General features: G+C 41.3%; 1 protein-coding gene across 2 annotated transcripts in view; it reads left to right on the top strand.

The window, feature by feature from the left end:
• atrnl1a (attractin-like 1a) overlaps positions 1-20,594 on the top strand; it is a 421,271-nt gene that overhangs the window by 57,709 nt on the left and 342,968 nt on the right. For both annotated transcript variants that reach the window (XM_052150500.1, XM_052150501.1), the window contains exons 11-16: positions 14,443-14,527; positions 15,027-15,238; positions 17,031-17,149; positions 17,264-17,380; positions 17,652-17,784; positions 20,238-20,425. In XM_052150500.1, the coding sequence (XP_052006460.1) occupies positions 14,443-14,527; positions 15,027-15,238; positions 17,031-17,149; positions 17,264-17,380; positions 17,652-17,784; positions 20,238-20,425 (854 nt within the window). The remainder of the gene's footprint in view (positions 1-14,442; positions 14,528-15,026; positions 15,239-17,030; positions 17,150-17,263; positions 17,381-17,651; positions 17,785-20,237; positions 20,426-20,594) is intronic.

Below are 20,594 nucleotides of genomic sequence, written 5' to 3'. Positions count from 1 at the left end.
TGGATATGGCAAAGTGTGATAATTAAACGGCAGAGGGATGTAATTTAATTAAATATTATACAGTCACATGTGCTGCATGCTACAGAATGAACAAGAGGTGACACTCTGCTCTGTCATCTGCTTCACACACACACATGCGCACGCGCACACATGCTCACACACTCACACACTCACACAAACGCACACTACTGGTGCTTAATTTTCATGCAGTGTGTTTAGAGTATAAACAGCTGTTAACACTTAAATGAACTCCTCTGGTGTAGCTCGGTGATTTTAGCTCGAGAATCATGACAGGATTATCCCAGCATTAATGGGACACATGATATAACTAACCTGTCAAAAACAGGAAGAACTCAAAGGTCTGTCCAAACAAATGTCCAGTTAAAATTAATGTTCTATTTATTCTATATAGCATCGATACTGAGGTACCAGGGCTGGCATCGTACCAAAGCCAAAATGTTGGTATCAGAGCAACACTACAAGAGAGGGTGAGTGAAAGAATGTGTGAGAACTGAGGAAAGGCACTGTGCAAGCCAGTTACTAATGTATTATGAACCTAAAATTTATGAAAATGATCCATCAAAATGTTCCATACTTTAATTAGTAGACTGGCAACTTGAACAGAGGACTGGCAACTACCTGTACTGACCATCAAACTTTTTTTAGCATTTGGTCCAACTCGCTTGCTGTTTCAGCCAGAGTCAAATATTAATCATTGCTCAGGGCAAAAATTACCCTGAAATTTATAATGGTGGGTGGGCAAAAAATGCCCCCATCTGTTGTATAATGTATATATACAGTAGAGATGTGTAGCTGGCAGATATACTTATGTATTCACTCTCTCAAGAGTTAAATGTGTTGCTAAAATAAAAACTTAAAACACTGAACATGAAGAAATCATTCACAACAACTCTAAAACTTGAGATAAGATTTATTTACATCAGAGTTAACCATGACGGTTGAGAATAGAGAGTTGTATATAATCTAACATGGGGACCGGTTAATTATTTAAAATTGTTAATTGTTATATGTTAGTTTTTATTTAAATGTATTATTGTTCAGATTGATCATTTGTTTCAATTAATTTATTCAAGTATTCAAAATGACACACTTTGTTTTTATATGAAAGGAAAACAATGCCCCATAAAAATTTAAATATGCCCATGAAACTCAACTCCATTGGACAAAACAAATGTTTGTCTTTACTGATAATAATAATAAAAGTTATTTTCTTACCCTTTTTTGTCTTCTCTTCAGCTCAAGTAAAGGCAAAGGTTTATGAATTCAGTGGATCATGCTGGTTCTGTTTTGGTCTCTGGTTGATGGGAGTGGTCAATTAATTTAGCTTGGCTTTCAGTTGACTCAGCCTCATTGTTTGATTGCACTCATGTAGACTCCAAGGGCCTCATTTATTAAACTTTCATAAATACTTCCATTACACTTGCAACTGGAAGAATCTTCAGATAAATAATTAGAATGCCTGAAGAAGGTCTTTGACCAATTTTTTTTTAAGATAATACAGATTTTGCAAGCTATACAGTGTGCAGGGCTTTTTTTTATTTTGTTTTTTCCATTGTATTTTGTAAGCACTTGCCTAAACATAATTAGTGAAACATCAATTCTAGAGCTCGTATCAAATAAAGAGACTCTCCAACCAGTCGCATTAGAGGGCATTCATTTTTAAGAGAAAAATCAAACAAAAAGTATGCCTTTCCATGACCTTTTCGCCCCATGCCAAGCACTTATGCTGGGATAAACAATATAAAATATAAAATTGGGAATAAACCATACTTATGATTAGAAGTAATTGCAAGCATCAAAGAAACTTTTTAAAATGATGTATATGATATAATATACTGTGTTTTATGCAGTTTTAAAGGTTAATTTCCATAATTTAATTATTAGTTACATTTCTAATACTCATTTAATTTCACTTGTATCATAATGTAGTCATGACAGTTTGTCTGAAAGGACACAAAACCTTCGGATCATGCCAAATAACATTTTGAAAATACAAAAACATTTACGTCAGAGAGACTTTTAGAACGATTTACACAAAAATTTGTTCTGCTTGTGTTTCATAAATGAGGTCCACATTTTGCTTGGACAGCTCTGAGTGGCTTTAGACATACTGGCTGTAATGTTTGTCAAAATATTCATCATGACTGCTGAAGTACTGGCCCAAAATCTACTCCAGTTACTTAATTAAAGTAGCAAATTAGGCCTATTTCCCCAGCAGGCTTCCTGGAAATGCTCCTGTTCAATAGGTCTTAACTGGTGGTCTTGCATTGTTCCTGTTGTGGATACAAAGGACAATCTTTCCATCATACTGCAGTATATGGAACAGCATAACACTTTTAAAAATAACAAATGTATACTGTGTTACAAGGAATTATTTGAGTTTAATTGCTGTCAACTAAATTTTGAAAAGTTAAGTTATCTAGTTAAGCAGGAATTTTCATGGTGGTCCAGGTGGGTTTATGTGTGTTTGGTCTTGGTCTTACTGGTGGACCTGTCTAGGCATGTTCTTCACCTGCAAAACTTAGGTGATGAAGCTGGCTAGTAAATAAAATTAATGGCTCGGCGACCATGACATGGGACCCTGGCTCGATTACCATGACGGTGGATGGCTCTAACATGGCAGTCACTGTAGGAGTGTAGAGTTCCTTACCAGCCACTCCTACAGTGAAAGATGAACCGCTCAGTTGTAGGGCTAAATCCATGTATTGAGCCAGACTGAGGTGACGATCTCATTCAAACCAACCTTGCAGGCCAGAGTGCAGAAGTCCTCCACATAACCTTCAATGGAAAGGTTTCACTGGCTGGGTTCATTTATAAGGTCAGGTATTCTGTAACGTTGCTGACATTGCTAGCAAGGAAAGGCAGATGAAGACGATGACATGTGAAATCCCAAGTGCAGTTTATTTACAACGTGAAATCCAAAACCTTAAATCCAAAGTGAAAACAAACCAGACTGACATGACATGACAACAACAACACTTGAACAAAGACAATGGCAAACATGAGCGCTTATACACATGGACACGGGCAAACACATGACAAGACAACCAATAACAAGACTAAACAAATAACAGATAAAAAGACTATGTATGTTACATATACCTTGTCTTGTTTTACCGTTGCCCCTTTGTTTACCTTTTTTGTCCCTTTTTTCATTCCATAGTTTTCACTTTTGTCCTTTGTTTTGTTCCATAGTCTCCTTGTCAGCGTTGGTGTTCTCTGTCATTGTTTTCACCTGTCCCTCGTTAACTTGCCCTTTGCCTCTATTTATTCCCTCGTCATCTTGTTGGAGTTCTGTCTGTTCATTGGTCCCTTGTTCCTGTGTTCATGTATTTATATCCTGGTTTTTGTTTCAGTCCTTGTCTTTCGTTGAACGTTGTTAGCCCGGTGTGTTTTCCCTGCCTGTTTTCCCAGTGTTGTGTTTATTTCCCCATTGAGGGTTTTCCTTTGTGTTTGTTTGATTTTGTTAAATAAAGTAAGCTTGCGCTTAGATCCAGTCTCCTCGTCTGCCTTCGCTGCCTTCTGTTCACAACAGAACGAAAGAACCACATATGGACCTAGCGGCTTACTGTAAGGAGCTCGTGCCCACGCCTTCCACGGTCAGCGAGCCTGTGCCTACGCCTGTCACAGTGAGCGAGCCAGCACCCACGCCTGTCACGGTGAGCGAGCCAGCGCCCACGCCTGTCACGGTGAGCGAGCCTGCGCCTACGCATGTCACGGTGAGCGAGCCTGCGCCTACGCATGTCACTGTGAGCGAGCCAGCGCCTGCGGCTTCTACCGTCCCAGAGCCAGCGCCTGCGGCCTCTACCGTCCCAGAGCCAGTGCCTGTAGCCTCTACTGTCCCAGAGCCAGCGCCTGTAGCCTCGACCGACCCAGAGCCTTCCTGGGCTTCGCCGCGGCCCCGCCGTCCGCGGCTCATCCTTCTACGCCGTCAGCCTCTCGAGGCCTCCGAGCCTTCTAGGACTCCTCTTCCAGAGTTTCCCGGGGCTCCTCCACTTGAGCCTCCCGAGCCTCCCAGAGCTCCGCCTCTCGAGCTTCCCAGAGCTCCACCTCCCGAGCCTCCTACGGCTCTGTCCCCAGAGACTCCAGAGCCTTCTTGGGCTCCGCCGCGGCCCCGCCGTCCGCAGCTCCTCCTCCTACGGCGTCTGCTTCTCCAGTTCCCCAAGCTTTCCAGAGCTCCTCCTCCCGAGCGTTCCAGAGCTCTGCCTTCTGAGCTTTCCAGAGCTCCGCCTTCCGAGCTTTCCAGAGCTCTGCCTTCTGAGCTTCTTAGAGCTCCGCCTTCCGAGCCTCCCGAGCTTTCCAGAGCTCCGCCTCCCGAGCTTTCCAGAGCTCTGCCTCCCGAGCTTTCCAGAGCTCCGCCTCCCGAGCTTCCTAGAGCTCCACCCTCCGAGCCTCCTGAGCTTTCCAGAGCTCCACCTTCCGAGCTTTCCAGAGCTCCGCCTTCCGAGCTTCCTAGAGCTCCGCCTTCCGAGCCTCCCGAGCTTTCCAGAGCTCCGCCTTCTGAGCTTTCCAGAGCTCCGCCTTCCGAGCTTCCTAGAGCTCCGCCTTCTGAGCCTCCCGAGCTTTCCAGAGCTCCGCCTTCCGAGCTTTCCAGAGCTCCGCCTTTCAAGCTTTCCAGAGCTTCACCTCTCGAGCCTCCCAGGGCTTCGTCTCTCAAGCCTCTCGAGCCTCCCAGAGCTCCGCCTCTCAAGCCTCTCGAGCCTTCCAGGGCTCCGCCTCTCAAGCCTCTCGAGCCTTCCAGGGCTCCGCCTCTCAAGCCTCTCAAGCCTTCCAGGGCTCCGCCTCTCAAGCCTCTCGAGCCATCCAGGGCTCCGCCTCTTGAGCTTCCCGAGCCTCCCAGGGCTCCGCCTCTCAAGCTTCTCAAGCCTTTCAGAACTCCGCCTCTCGAGCCTTCCAGGGCTCCGCCTCTCAAGTCTCTCGAGCCTCCCAGAACTCCGCCCTTCAAGTCACTCGAGTCTTCTAGGGCTCCGCCCCTCAAGCCTCTCGAGCCTTCCAGGGCTCCGCCTCCCAAGCCTCTCGAGCCTTCCACGGCTCCACCTCCAGAGCCTCCGCCGTCCGCGGCTCATCCTTCTACGGCGTCAGCCTCTCGAGGCCTCCGAGCCTTCTAGGACTCCTCTTCCAGAGTTTCCCGGGGCTCCTCTACTTGAGTCTCCCGAGCCTCCCAGAGCTCCGCCTCTCGAGCTTCCCAGAGCTCCACCTCCCGAGCCTCCTACGGCTCTGTCCCCAGAGACTCCAGAGCCTTCTTGGGCTCCGCCGCGGCCCCGCCGTCCGCAGCTCCTCCTCCTACGGCGTCTGCTTCTCAAGTTCCCCGAGCTTTCCAGAGCTCCTCCTCCCGAGCTTTCCAGAGCTCCGCCTCCCGAGCTTTCCAGAGCTCCGCCTCCCGAGCTTCCTAGAGCTCCACCCTCCGAGCCTCCCGAGCTTTCCAGAGCTCCACCTTCCAAGCTTTCCAGAGCTCCGCCTTCCGAGCTTCCTAGAGCTCCGCCTTCCGAGCCTCCCGAGCTTTCCAGAGCTCCGCCTTCCGAGCTTTCCAGAGCTCCGCCTTCCGAAGCTTTCCAGAGCTCCGCCTCCTGAGCTTTCCAGAGCTCCGCCTTCCGAGCTTTCCAGAGCTCCGCCTTTCAAGCTTTCCAGAGCTTCACCTCTCGAGCCTCCCAGGGCTCCGCCTCTCAAGCCTCTCGAGCCTCCCAGGGCTCCGCCTCTCAAGCCTCTCGAGCCTTCCAGGGCTCCGCCTCTCAAGCCTCTCAGCTCCCAGGCCTCCTGAACCCATCCTTGCCCTGTGGCCAGCTCCCAGGCCTCCTGAACCTATCCTCGCCCTGTGGCCAGCTCCCAGGCCTTCTGAACCTATCCCTGCCCGGTGGCCAGCTCCCAGACCAACTGAACCAGTCCTTGCCCTTTGTGCCCCGCAGGACTTCCTGCCTGCCCTCTGTGCCCCCAGGACTTCCTACCTGCCCTCTGTGCCCCCTTGGACTTCCTGCCTGCCCTCTGTGCCCCCTTGGACTTCCTGCCTGCCCTCTGTGCCCCATTGGACTTCCTGCCTGCCCTCTGTGCCCCCTTGGACTTCCTGCCTGCCCTCTGTGCTCCCTTGGACTTCCTGCCTGCCCTCTGTGCCCCATTGGACTTCCTGCCTGCCCTCTGTGCCCCCTTGGACTTCCTGCCTGCTCTCGTGCCCCCGGTCTGCCCATCTGCTCCTGGTGTGTTTTTTCATTTTTGGATCGTCTGGAATCCGATCCTTGAGGGGGGGCTCTGTTACATATACCTTGTCTTGTTTTACCGTTGCCCCTTTGTTTACCTTTTTTGTCCCTTTTTTCATTCCATAGTTTTCACTTTTGTCCCTTGTTTTGTTTCATAGTCTCCTTGTCAGCGTTGGTGTTCTCTGTCATTGTTTTCACCTGTCCCTCGTTAACTTGCCCTTTGCCTCTGTTTATTCCCTCGTCATCTTGTTGGAGTTCTGTCTGTTCATTGGTCCCTTGTTCCTGTGTTCATGTATTTATATCCTGGTTTTTGTTTCAGTCCTTGTCTTTCGTTGAACGTTGTTAGCCCGGTGTGTTTTCCCTGCCCGTTTTCCCAGTGTTGTGTTTATTTCCCCATTGAGGGTTTTCCTTTGTGTTTGTTTGATTTTGTTAAATAAAGTAAGCTTGCGCTTAGATCCAGTCTCCTCGTCTGCCTTCGCTGCCTTCTGTTCACAACAATGTAGGGGTATTTGGTATGCTATATTGAGACGGGAAACATTAAAGTGCCCTCATTCTCACACCATTATATGTAAGGGAATTTTGGGTCTCGAAATATGTGAGCTATGAACTAAATTAAAAAGTCCTTATTCTACATTATTATGCAATGATAAAATATAATGGAATCAGTCGCGTTCGACAACTATTATAAATTCGATATTGACAAATAACTAGATTATTTATCTGAATAAAATTCTCCACCATTAAAATCGCAATACAACGTCTCATTGTATCAGATCACAATATCTACCTGAAGTATAATAAGTGAATTATGATTAATTCACTTACTGGAGTGATATTATTCTCATGGCTTATTGAAAATAATATCACACGTATTTAGGCACAGCTTTGAAGTGAAATCTTTTAGAAACAGGGATGAGATTATTTATCAAAATATATCACAGTCAAATCATCTTTGAATACAGACAAAATGTATTGCTATTCTAAACATAAATCTAACACAACTATACATGAGACAGGTTGTTGAGAAGAGTTACAGAATGTGAAATAAATTATCAATACAGTGAAAATGAACTTTATGGAGTCTGTTGACAATGCCTTAAGAACCATTTAACCTTATCTGAATCTACATCGATTTGCTATGGGAGTACTATCAAAGAATTCAACTAATACACACTTTGAGCACAATTTTGTAGATGTACTTACGTGTTGTGGTTTTTCCTTGCATTCTTTGTGTTGCTTGGTTCTTGGCTCTTGGTCGAAAGTTCGTTCCGTCAATGTTTTGGACTTCTGTAAGATCGGATAGTTATTGTCTGTATGAATGATGAGGTTGGATTTGAACCGAGGCCTTATCTGAACCGTAGAGATTGAGAGGCTTCCTTGGGACTACGAGTCCCGAGCTTCCTTGGAGCTTACATGGCATGGATCTGATTCCGAAGAGCTCCAGAGAAGACCACAAGGGAAGAGCCAGAGCAGAGAGTGCAGAAGGGAAAAGACAAGAGAAGAGGATGCGAAGAGCAGAGAGAGTGTGTTCTTGCTTGGAAACAATTGAACTGAAATTGGCTGCATCCCCAGGTGTCCTGCGCTAATCAGAATTGACCTTTCAGAGTCACACGATTGACTAGGCTGTCCTTTCCGACAGTTGATTTTATGGTCCTTTGTTTCGGAGTCTTACAAATTTCCTGCAAAAAAATAGTGCATGTTTTAATCATTCACTTTTATGTCTTGAAAATGGTACAAGAGGCATGATATTCGTTGTCATAAGCTTCCTCTATGTAAGCCAGCAAACGTTTACATACTAAACATGACATTCTTTCATTAATATTGTACGTGTAGGTAACAAAACATGAAAATCCCTGGTTACAAATAATACTGGTTAATTCCTTGGTTATACAACATGGATAAAACATTACACACATTTTAAAGAGGAACATCAGGCTATAATCATTAATTTGTCAGTTATACAAGTTACCACAGTTCAAAGCAATTTTCAGAATTACCTAGCAAGACTAGGTATTGTATAAATCGTGGATTTAAATGCATTCTGTACAGTTTAAAAGGTTAAATCGGTAAAGTGCTGTGACTTTGTGTAAAATGTTTCTGGATTAAGATGAGTAGATGTTAGTATTAGAGTTGTGCAAATCTGATGGTCTTTTGGAAACCTTTCAAGGAAAGGTCATGCTGAGGGGGACTGTTGATGCCTGGGCTGTTTAATTTATGACGTTGAAGAATTCCAGGATTGCAAAGGTTGGGTTTTCCTAGATTAAAATCATGTGGCTGCAATTCTTCTGCATGTATAATACTACAACTACTAAAACATGAACCAATTAAAAGACAAGGGGAAATACATGACATGGCAGGTAATATCGGAGCGTGAGGACCGCCCACTTGATGGCTAGACACTCCTTCTCTACCATGCTGTACTTGGTCTCCCTCGGCTGGTGTACAGCGCTCCTCCTCCTCCACCACCTGCGAGAGTACGGCCCCAGCCCTCTCTCTGAAGCATCCGTCTGCAATACAAAAGGGAGAGAGAAGTCAGGTGCATGTAAAAGTGGCCCCCTTTTACATGCACCTGGGGGGCAGCTGGGAGCCGGTGTCGGAGGTTGCGGCCGGGGCTCTCTCCTGGGCAAGGAGGCTCCGGATCGCGTGCCAGTCCTCTGATTGAGCCCGCAGGATTTAAAAAAACCACCGGTCCTGGTCTTGGCGCAGCTCAATCGGGGATTGTTGGTGCGTCTCATGTAAGCAGGCAAGGGACTGGAGGATCTCGGTCAACTGGGAGGGCTCCATGGGGCGTACTTCAGCAGGTTCAAACCCGGTTACTGCACCAGTGTAAGGATGTACGATGACAAGGAGGGAACGAAGACGTAGAGTTCTTCAGAAGTAAGCTTTTAATGGCCACAGCACTGCTCACAACTCATTTTTTCCTCCACAAGCAAATCTTCACAATTAACATAAAACTTTTCTGGTTCTCAACAAAACGTCTCAATTAACATAAAACTTTTCTTATGCGCTGTACGCGGCATCACTGGACTGACGCGTGTCACACACCCCCGTCTGGAGGTTCTAAGGCCGTTTTTATGCCGCTCTCCCCATGCTCACTGATATTAGAGACAGGTGTTAGACATAATTTGGCTCAGGTGCAAGCGCCCTTACCGCTTTCTCCCCCGGACGGGCGCTTGACCAGGCCCCACTGCCACAAGCTGATATGGGGAAAATCCTCATCATCCACAGAATCCACAGACACCAACCCAATGATTTTAGGACATATGGTTCAAAATTAGAAAATAGCAAAAGTAAAAATAGCAATTTTTTACATATTTTGACCCATAGGTGGTGCTGTCACGAAACTCTGCCTATGGCCTCAGATCATGGTTCTAATCAGGTGTCCCAAGTTTGTTTCGATTATTCCCAAGTACACCCTCAAATCCGTTTTCACGGTCAACTTGTTAACTATGATTTTGCATAACTTTTCAACAAAGGCATAAATAACAATTTGTATTTATTCAATCTCTGCGGCTCAGTCTGGAGATCATTTTGAGACTTTGCTTGGCAGAATTGGGTAATGCTTGAAGGAATAGAAGTGATGAATAATGAATTACATAATTCAAGATGGCGGCCACTGTAATGAGCAGAGTTTTAATGTAAGGGGTCAATTTAAAACATCAAGGAGAGTAATCAAACAAAAAATAATTGTGTCTCTAGGCCAAATGGCTCAAAAGATACACTCAATAGTGAATTTTTCACATGGTGGTGGCACTATAGAGTACAGTTGAAGTCAGAAGTTTACATACACCTAAGCCAAATACATTTAAACTCAGTTTTTCACAATACCTAACAATAAAAAATTCCCTGTCTTAGGTCAGTCAGGATTCATGTTCTTGTTTATGTGGAGTTCAGAAAAGATTTATCATATCGTTGAGTATCAGAAAGAAAGTATCGGTTCTGATACTTGTTCTTTTTTTTCTTTGTTCTCAAAGAAAAAAAGAAAATGGTATCTGGACATAATTAAAACCAGAACCCATTGAGAGGAGTACTATGCAACAAGTGGGTCTATGGAATCAAGACACAATTTTATGATTTACTAATATGTCCCAATACTGCTGTACTGTCTTTCTACATACTGAAAACTTTGTACTTTCCCATCACCAGTGAAGTGCATACTTATAGTGCATAGAGTAATCATGTGAATTGGAACACAGCCTTAATTTCCTTTTCCTCATTCAATGCATTAATTTGCTTCTTGATATTTGAGTTAGTTGAGTTAGTACTTAATTAATCCCACCTGTGGTAGGGTTCCGGTCCTGTCATGTCATCAAACCTCATTCATTTTACTCAGCAACACAATAAGAGACTGCAACTCTTCATTAATTTTTGTTTTGTTCTTTTTCTTTTTACCTCACAGTTAGTTTTGGAAGGAAATGTCATTATTATCTTATTTTGTGCTGTTTTCCTGCAATGAGGGACTAAATTCTGGATGACACTGAAAGCAGTTTTCATTTGTGTTTAATGCCCCTCTTGCCATGTCTTCCCCACTTTCATACCTCTAATTAGATTCAGGGAAAATGAACTAATTAAAATTGTAGAACTCTCTCTGAGAGGCGCTGGAAAGCAGTGTTTTTTTGTGCACAGAACTTGTTTTTATACAACTAACAATCTAGGTAGAGCAGATTGCCTTGGCACAAAAACATTTGATTAAGCTTGCAATTAAAATAAGTTTGATTTCCTTCCCAATGCATCTGCTCTTCTCTACCTTCGTTCTATCTGGTCTTATCATTCAATGTTTATTTGCTCTGTTTCTTTGTCTCCTATACATTAGTGATGGGACTTGAGCCAATATCCTGTAAGGAAATGAACTGTAGGCAGAGCCAACGATTATTATCACTGTAGCCGTTTTGCCATTTTAGGGAATCTTGGTGTCACCTTCAGATCTATGGAGGTTTGGACAACGTTTTCTGGTGCAGGCCCTTCCTATCATCCACCCTGGGCTCATTTAAGAACTCAGGGATGTCTGTACCCTTGAATCACTCCAGTCCCAGACTGTGGAGAGAATTGTTTGTGGTGGCCTGCAATGTTGGGTGATGTTTACTTTGTTAAAAGAATGGACAATGCTTACTTTATGTATTTACTTTGTTAAAAGAATGACGTTAGGAGTGTATATTTGGTGCTGCTATTGGAACAGATATTACACATTTCAAAACCATTTGTTTTAATTAGAAAACCAGAAATGTCAACAAACATGATAATGTATTTATGAAGGATTTAATTAATCCACGTAATTGAAGAATGTCAGGGTGAACCAATTCATTACAACTGGTTTGTCTTTTTGATTGTTTGAAGATGTTCCTTGAGTCATTTAAGTTGCTTTATCAGTTGTGGCATGATGGAGATATCCTTGGCATTTCACTCCAGTTCACACTTGCACAAAGCGATTTGGATTCCCACCTTCGGTGAAGTAACTTCCACAGAAATGTACCAGCTGCAGGACGTCACAGTGTATGGTAAGGTTGCATGCCAGGGATATTCCCATTATTCTACAACTGATGAAGCCACTTGGACCTCTGGTGAAATGTCTCAACACAGTGAAAAACAATATCCTGTCATAATGAATGAACTTTACCTGGCATTCCAGGATAGAGATTTCTTTATCAACTTTCCAGATGCATGTATTAACTTCTGCTGTAAAACCACCTGAAAGAGTTATAGTAGTCAAATTTAAGCCAAATCTCCATCTAATCCTCTTTGAGCAGGCATTTGGCCTGTTTTCTGAGATTAAATTGTATATGCTTGCGTGATCTTAGTTAAACTGCAGCTTATTAGCATTACACTCAAGAGGGCTATTTGCAACCTGGCCACACACTTCCTTTAACTGCTCCCAGTTAGCTTGAGAACTCTGAGTAAATGCCAAATTTATATATTAATTTAATGGTAGTCCATGTTGTCTTAGAAACTGTATGATGGCTTTTAAGGAGCCTTGTAAATCACACAGCCATTACATGCTCGGATTGAATGTACAGAGGCCTGGATAAAGTTTCTTTTAAAGTCACTTTTTATGGCTCACTTAACTAAAATGGTAAATGCTTAAATTGTCAGACTGAAAACATTGTAGTACACTGTACTATCATATCTGCATTAATACATCATATCTAACAATAATACTGTGAAGACTTGGAAACAACTGTGAAATGTCGTTTTTACCTCAATATTTTTCTCTGTATCTGAATTAACTGTGCATGTAGTATATGGTGTTTAGTAATTATATAATATTGTTTAAAATGTCTTCAGCATGTCACGGTAAGGCTACATCCACAATGTGCATTAAGGCAAAGAAATGTGTGATGCAGCAGTTTCCTTCAGAATCAAAGCATATGCTTATCGTGATCAACTAAAAGAGTGAAGCTCTTATTTTTTTAGGCAGCCGGAAGTGGTGTAATTCTGACAATGTACTGTAATAAAGAATCATTTAGGTTTTGATCTCATGAAAAGAAATGATCAGAACATTATTAACCGATTACCAACATTTAAAAATAATGCTTTCACTTTGGAACAAATAAAAGGGACTTCATTTTCAGTTTTCATTTTGTTCCTTGGAAAGTTTTCAGACCCTGGTCTTATGCAATTAGTTTTTTGGTACTCCTTTTGAATCAGGTTTGATGTGATTTACTTTGCCAGAGAGTGAAAATGGAGTGAAATGTGAAATTGTTTTTGTTTATTATGTTATACTGACAGCAGAGGCTCTACAAAAACTATTGTTCAGGGCCTTTCAATAGTATTTATTTATTTTTCCACTTTTAGAGCACTGAATTGCATAAAGGTATCTTTGATGTCTGTAGCTAGACAGAAGTGCACTATGAGTTTTTGTGTGTTGGTGGTATCTCAATGATGCAGTGCTATGCTGGGCGGAAGAAATGTGTGGTGTTGATCTGTGGTGCTGTCATTAATGGTGCTGTAGGAAATCTGTAGGCAGGAAGATGTGCGATGCTAAGGTTGATTCTGTCTCTCTCGCTAGCGCTATTTTTTCTTGGAATCTGTTTATTGTTCTCTGACATGAGAACCTCATTCTACAAAACTTCTGTGCAAAAGAATTTCCCAGTTGTTTTTATCAGTGTTAATATACTTTATTGTTTCTTTACACATCTGTCTATAGGTAATTGACTTAACATTTTTTACCAACTTCAAGATTTTATGTTCTTAAGTGTATAAGGGAAAGTGTATATCTTAAGCCCTGTTACTGTTCACTATTTGTTTTCCTCCACTTTAAATCACACTTTTGCCTTCACTGGTTCTTTTTAAAGGGACCTACGTAGTGAAAAATACATTTTTTGAAGTAGAAATATTACAGACACTCTCTCAATTAATATGAGGTTCATGTATACTAAAGCGCCATGTATACTATTTATAAAATAATTATCAAAATGCTGTTCATAATAGTTTTGGTTGGACTTAAGCATGTCACAATGCAGGATATGTCAACTTACCAAAGGAATTTCATGTCAACATTGTGTATTTAGCAGCAAAGCCTGTAGAACATAATAGTCTTTGTTTTGTTTTTTCTCTCCCTGTTGACTAACTGACCATGAGCACAGCTAATTACTGAATTAAAGAGCGTGTAACAAGGAGAGAGTGTGTCCGATCAGGCAGCCTGCGACGAACATACAGTGCATTCAGAATGCATTCAGACCCCTTAATTTTTTCCCATTTTGTTATGTTGCAGCCTTATGCTAAAATGCTTTAAATTATAATTTTCTTCACATCAATCTACACTCCATACCCCATAATGGCAAAGCAAATACCAGATTATTATATTTATATATTTCAGTTTTTTCTTTTTAATACATTTGCAAAGTCATCAATAATCAGTTTTTTTCTTTGTCATTATGGGGTACGGAGTGTAGATTGATGTGATTTATTTTTAGCATTTTAGTATAAGGCTGCAACATAACAAAATGTGAAAAAAATTAAGGGGTCTGAATACTTTCTGAATGCACTGTATGCCACAGAGCTCATGTAACCTGGACTAATAAGTACAGCTAAATACACACACAGGTGTCTCAGTGATAAGGTTTGGTTTACATGAATAGGGTTACAGACTGCTGCTGTGGTTGTCAATCCTGATGAGTAAAACAAATCTCAGAATAAAACATTATATTTCTAATTGGATATTTCTTGATTTATGGATATAATGAAGTACATAATAACATTGTTTCTATTTAGAATTATTGGTGTGTTTTCCTTGCAGCATGTGATGAGTGGACAGTTCTGCCAAAGCCAAATCTTCATTGGGATGTCAATCGTTTTGGACACACAGCAGTTATCAGTAATGGGTAAGGTCCTGATGTGGTGTCACTTATTTCACTTAAATTTATTTGAGGTCCATTTAGTGAAACTACTCATTGGTGGGAGGAGAAAAATCACTCACATTTGTTACCTTTTTCTCTCAATTTCTTTAAAAATCTATTTTGAAAGTAAATGGCTGAAATGTTTTTTACAGAAAAATGAGAAAAAACGCTGGCACACTGCTAAACTTTCAATTTACTGACATCTTTACAACCTTGAATGGGTCTTCATCAGGTCAAATGAGCAAATTATCATCCTCAATCGTCCGGTTGCGTTTCATCCCATAATTATAATAAATAAAATATGAAAAATTATGAGAAATACTAAATATGATGTATTATTAATGCATTATGGTTATGAGAGAGGGGAGTTTTCTCTCTTTTAATTTTGGTTAGAAATATGTACCGGGAATGTTTTTGACAGGCTACGTTAGATCCATCTCATTATAGTAACATGAAAAATGTCTGTCTTATCTGTTCCTCTCAGCTCGATGTTCGTGTTTGGTGGTTTCTCTGGTGTGATTCTGAATGATGTACTGGTGTATAAGCCTGCCAGCTGTGAGGCCTTCCTTGAGGTGGATCTTTGTCAGAGCGCTGGTCCTGGAATCCGCTGTATCTGGGTCAATGAACACTGTGTCCAGTGGGACTCCAGCCATGCTAATGACAGTGTGCCTGCCTCCTTTTGCCCTGCACGGAACAGTAAGTATCTGCAATTTTAAAATGTATAATATAAAACAGATTGAATGAGTCACGATCAAAGATGTTGCTTAAATGTCGCAAACCTGTTATTGCGCATTCTGTATTAATATTGAATGCCTGGATATAATTTATTAATAATGTGTGATGTTTATAAATGTTAACTCATACTATTGTGCTTGGATTTCCTTGGGCCTATTTAATTTTCACCATTGGGGCAAGTTTACTGTGCATCTATTGGACTGTTTGCTCAGTATGTCCAAACACACACCTGAAGAACATTTGTCCTTCCCATAAATCTGCCATCAGGAGATTATTGTTAATCCACTTATAATCCTATTTACACTTGATAAATTGAAGTTTATATTGAGAGCTACTCACATGTTCTGTTTTAGATAGCATGCTACCTATGCACCATTGGGTAAATCCTGCCTGACTTTGGAAATGCCTCTTGATAACTGACTGAACAAAAGGTCAGCCGGCACATAATAATCTCATAGCGATGTAATTATGATTATGATGGAACCAAACTCCAGTGATTGTGGATACAGATGTTTTTGTCTATTGGCAAAACCTGAGACCTGAGAGGATTACTGCAATTACTACCTGGATTTTGGAGTGGAATCAAAGGTGGATTGGACTTTAATTAAGTAATGAAATGACACACAAATTCATGATGGATTATCCTGTATTGTGTTTACCTCAGAGGCATGTAATCTTTTAGGTACTTTATCATTTTACACAGTTTGTTTGACTTCTCTCATTGGGCTGTGCACACAATGGTGGAGATCTGGACTTTTACTTTTACTATATACTATATTTTATGTATGTTCAATTTATAATTATCTGTAATATAAATGTAATTATCATAATCATATGTTATGCATAGTAATGTTTTTTTCACATCACAATGTGTATTTTGCTTGCATCATATTGTTAATTTGATATCACATTGATAATTATAAGTTGGATAAGACTGGGTTGAACCATTAGCAGTTAAGTCAGTAACGTTAAGTATTTATATGTAATATCTAGGGATGTAATGGTTTGAATTTCTCACTGTTCGGTTTGTATCAAGGCTTGTGATAGATTACAGCCTCGCAAGGAAACAGGAAGAACTTGCGTGCACATTTTAAATAAACCCTCATGCACATTATTGACATATATTACCAGTGTACGACACTCGTGTTGAGCGATTTCTGCAAACAGTGCATGTTTTGTAAACCTCTTTTGACCATCGCTGTTGCAATTCACTGTAAAAGAAAATGTTCCCAGAAAGGAGAAACACAGGGCTTCTCTATCAGTGGCTAGTTTTCTCTACTTGCCATTTTCAACTACACATAATGCTTGCAAAACAGTGATGTCATCAAGTTGACCCATTTGAAACACAGGTAGAGCATATCCATCTACAGATCCATTCAGGTGCATTAGCGGAATTTGTAACTGTGTCTGTCTGTTTGACACTTTCTTTTCGTCTCCAAAACTTGTGCTCCAGATGCGTCATTAAACTTGAGGTGAACAGACCGTGGGTGGTGAACCATACGGTTCGCTTTTTTATCGAGAACTGTTACACTCCTAGTAATAATATATACATATACTCTGTCCGTTGTGCTTATGTTCCTGATTTTCTATTTGTTTATGCTTTATGAATCTATCCCAGACAAAAGCCAGTTCCTCTGTGGCCTCCCTTTCCCAGAGATAATGATAAAAACAAACCAACAAGTAGAACCCCCCCACCAAAAATGTAAAATTTAAAAATAGAAACAACAATACAACAATTGTTTTTTATCTATAGATTCTGTGGATAAGCAATGTCACCAGTATTCAGACTGTGCTTCCTGTACAGCCAACACCAATGACTGCCAATGGTGTGAAGACAAAAAATGCATTCCTTCTTCAAGCAATTGTACTGTCGTAAGTTTTCAGTTCTTACAGTTAAAATCTGCATTACATTTAGAAAATGTATAGCATATATAGCAATTTAACATAAACTTTACATTTGTTGTGTCATGTTTTGTCTGAATTTAGTTGACAGTTGAGCTTGCCCACCACCCTCGAGGTCCCTTGTACCTCAACCCTCCTCCTGCCATGCTATCGGAGCACCAACTTTCCATCTGGAGACCCGGTTTACGAAAAAACGGCATGGTATGCTCTAGCAGAGTTTATGAACTGATTGATTGATGGAGAGAACTAACACCTGTTACCTCTTAATTTCTTTTATGCCATGCTTTATGCAAACAAACCTTCTTTAGGTTTTCCACTGATTTCTTTTGCTAAAAGATGACGCATAATGTCAAGCAGTTACATTGCTAGGCAAAACGTTTCCACTTGTCAACATAAAAATCACCTTAGAATTAGAGGTTGTAACAGAAGCACTTAAAAAAGATGTCTCTTTTCCAATCTTCTGGTTTTACAGTCTGTGAAGAACTTTATTAAATGCAATGTTCGAAGTGAGCAAGTTTGTAGCAAGCTGGTGAACTGCAGGAGTTGCTCCCGAAACATCAACTGCCAGTGGGAACCACAACAACAGGAATGCCATGCTCTTCCAGGTGAGCGTAAGGATAGAGGAAAGAATGGATGGATGGATGGACTAACAAAGCAATTAAATACCTGTATAAACAGTAATAAAAGTAGACATTAGTTCTTTTCAACTGGCTTTTACAAGGTTGTCATTTATTGCATTGACAGGGGCCACATCTCCCATAATAGATTTACCCCATAATAGGCTACACTATTACCACTGGCTCACTCTGGATTTGTTTACATGTCTTTGGAGGTTGGGGTTTCGAAAAGAGGATTTGTGGTTGAAGGTAGCAAAATGGTGGAAACTGACAAAATTGCTGAAGAATCGCTTACAGCACGTTTAATTTCAGTTACACTTCGGTTTGTCTGTCTATCATATGCACAAACAAAGGAAGTACATTTAAAGACTCATAGGGCACCTCTACCTGCTTTTTGTTATCTGATCCAGTTTGAGAGCAGGAAAAAGTGATGCTGATGTTTGATGCATTATTAACATTCTTATTGTGTTTCTCATGGGAAGACATTTTTTCTTCTCTGAAGTAGGCTCACACATTGTATGTACGCTCTACATTTTCAAGTCTCCAGAAGAGGTACTCAACTGCACACAAACCAATGGAACATGCTCATAAATATTGACTGGCCATGTACATTTTTACTAGAACTATACACTCAGTGCACTCATATTTTAACACACAATTTCTAGAGTATAGTTGAAGTAGGCCAAAAATAATTGCTTGGTTGATGTTTATGAAATCACTCATGAGAGTTTAATTAGTGAGTATAGAGAATTTATCATATGTTCAGGGTTTGATCTCATTTCTTCTCATGCAGTTTCTCTGGCTACATGCACAGTGTCAGTGTTTGATTTTGACAACTGTATTTACTAACAGGTGTAATCTTTGTAGGTCTCAAAGTCCTGCTCATACAACCTCTTACAGGAGCGGCTTAAATATTTTCACTATGAACGAATAGACAAATTCAAGTCCCTTTTCTATTCTCGCAATAGCCATGCTACAGTATTTAAGATTACAATAAACTTATCATGAAGTCTTATTAAAGTTGACAATTTTATTTTATAAGTCCAGTCATATTCCATCAAATCATAATTTATTGACAGTGGCTTTGATTGCTTTTAGGGAGTGAGTTTGGTAATAGATTGTGGTTGTCATTCTCGTTTATTACTAAATTTGTATGAATAGAACCGTGTTTGAAACACTAAAGCAGCCATATTCTGTTGCGTTATGAATATAGCTACTATTTCAGATATTGGTATGTTCAAGGACATCAGCCAGAAGTAACCTGACTGCTTGCTTGTCATATTTTTGACTGGTAGCACAACACGTGAAGCCACAACATATACATACACAGAAACACACAAAAGGCCTTGACAAAAATCTTCTACAAAGGACATAAACTCCATAGTAAAGAAATGTATATGCAGACATGGAAAATGGAAACCTTTGCAGCTGGATAGTACATTACACAAGAATTTTGACCGCTTCACATCCGCGGCTGCCAGGCTTGCTCCCATGCTAGTAATGTAGCACCTGTTTCCCCCCTCAGGGGTGTGGGGAACCTAAGGTCTGTATGTGACATCTCTTTGGGGGCATTGGGGAAGGCTATGTGCAGCCGACACTGTTACCTCTAGCATGCAGTAGCCTGCTTGCACCTGTCTCGACAGTTTGCGTAACACGGTCAGTGCGTGTCGTTTTTATATGGGACCCCTTTTGTCTCTTCATTCGACACAACGTCAAGTGAGTGACAGAAGGGGAACGTCATGGTTACTGTTGTAAACTCCGTTCCCCGAGGGAAGGAAAGAGACATTGTGTCCCTCCTGCCACAGGACTAGACCTACCACTGTAAACGGCCGTACCTTATTTTCGGCTCCTCAGTGCAAAATCCTGACTGGCAATCGCTGCCCCGCTTCCCTTTATACCCGCATGTCCGGGGCGGGGCATGCAAATTCTGTCTGCCAACTTGACATTGGCCTTTTCTCAGGTTCAGGGGTACGTTTGGCATCCCAGGAAGACCCTAGTGTATCTTCATTCGACACAACGTCTCGTTCCCTCCCTTGGGGAACGGAGGTTACAACAGTAACCATGACACTTTCTGTAATAAGTTCAAACCGCAGAGGGCAGCATGGTGCTTAATTTTATCAGTTAGTAGTCCTCACTATCATAACAAATACAAATCAGTTGGGATGTTTATGTTCATATGACTGGCATGTTCCTAGTTTACATGTATAACAATATTGCAGATTCATTTTCATGACGTAGTTTGATATACTGTATCTAGCTTGTTTGGGGATTTATGATACACATTATTATGTAGGTTCCCTTTAATCAATATCAATATCAGAATGGTTTGTTTGCATGAGTGAGTAGTCTTAGTACTTCACGTCATAATGTCTCCATGTTCGAGAAAGGCCTTGTTTGGACAGAAGCCTGGATCTAGTCTGGATTTCTCTGTTTGTTTACAGCATACTTGTGTGGGGAAGGCTGGAGTCAGATTGGAGATGCATGTCTCAGGTTGAATTCCAGTAAGGAGAGTTATGATAATGCCCAGCACTACTGTAAGAACCTGGATGGCAACATTGCCTCTTTAACATCTGCCAAACAGTTGGACTTTATTCTGGAAGAGCTGCAGAAGTATCAGCTGCAGGGGAGGGTGAGTCATATTAAATCAATGACTATTGTGTGATGATTGTTCGTTTATTTGGTTTCGTATTGATTTTGATTGTTTATTTAAAGGAATATTTCAGCCCAAAATTCTAACAACGGTTCATAGTAACTAGAGGCTGTCAAGCATGAAAACACCAACCTAATAAACCAATAAA

This window comes from Xyrauchen texanus, chromosome 20, assembly GCF_025860055.1.
Source record: "Xyrauchen texanus isolate HMW12.3.18 chromosome 20, RBS_HiC_50CHRs, whole genome shotgun sequence".
NCBI lineage: Eukaryota > Metazoa > Chordata > Actinopteri > Cypriniformes > Catostomidae > Xyrauchen > Xyrauchen texanus.
Note: the sequence above shows the minus strand (reverse complement) of the source record. Positions and strands in the feature narration are given on the sequence as shown.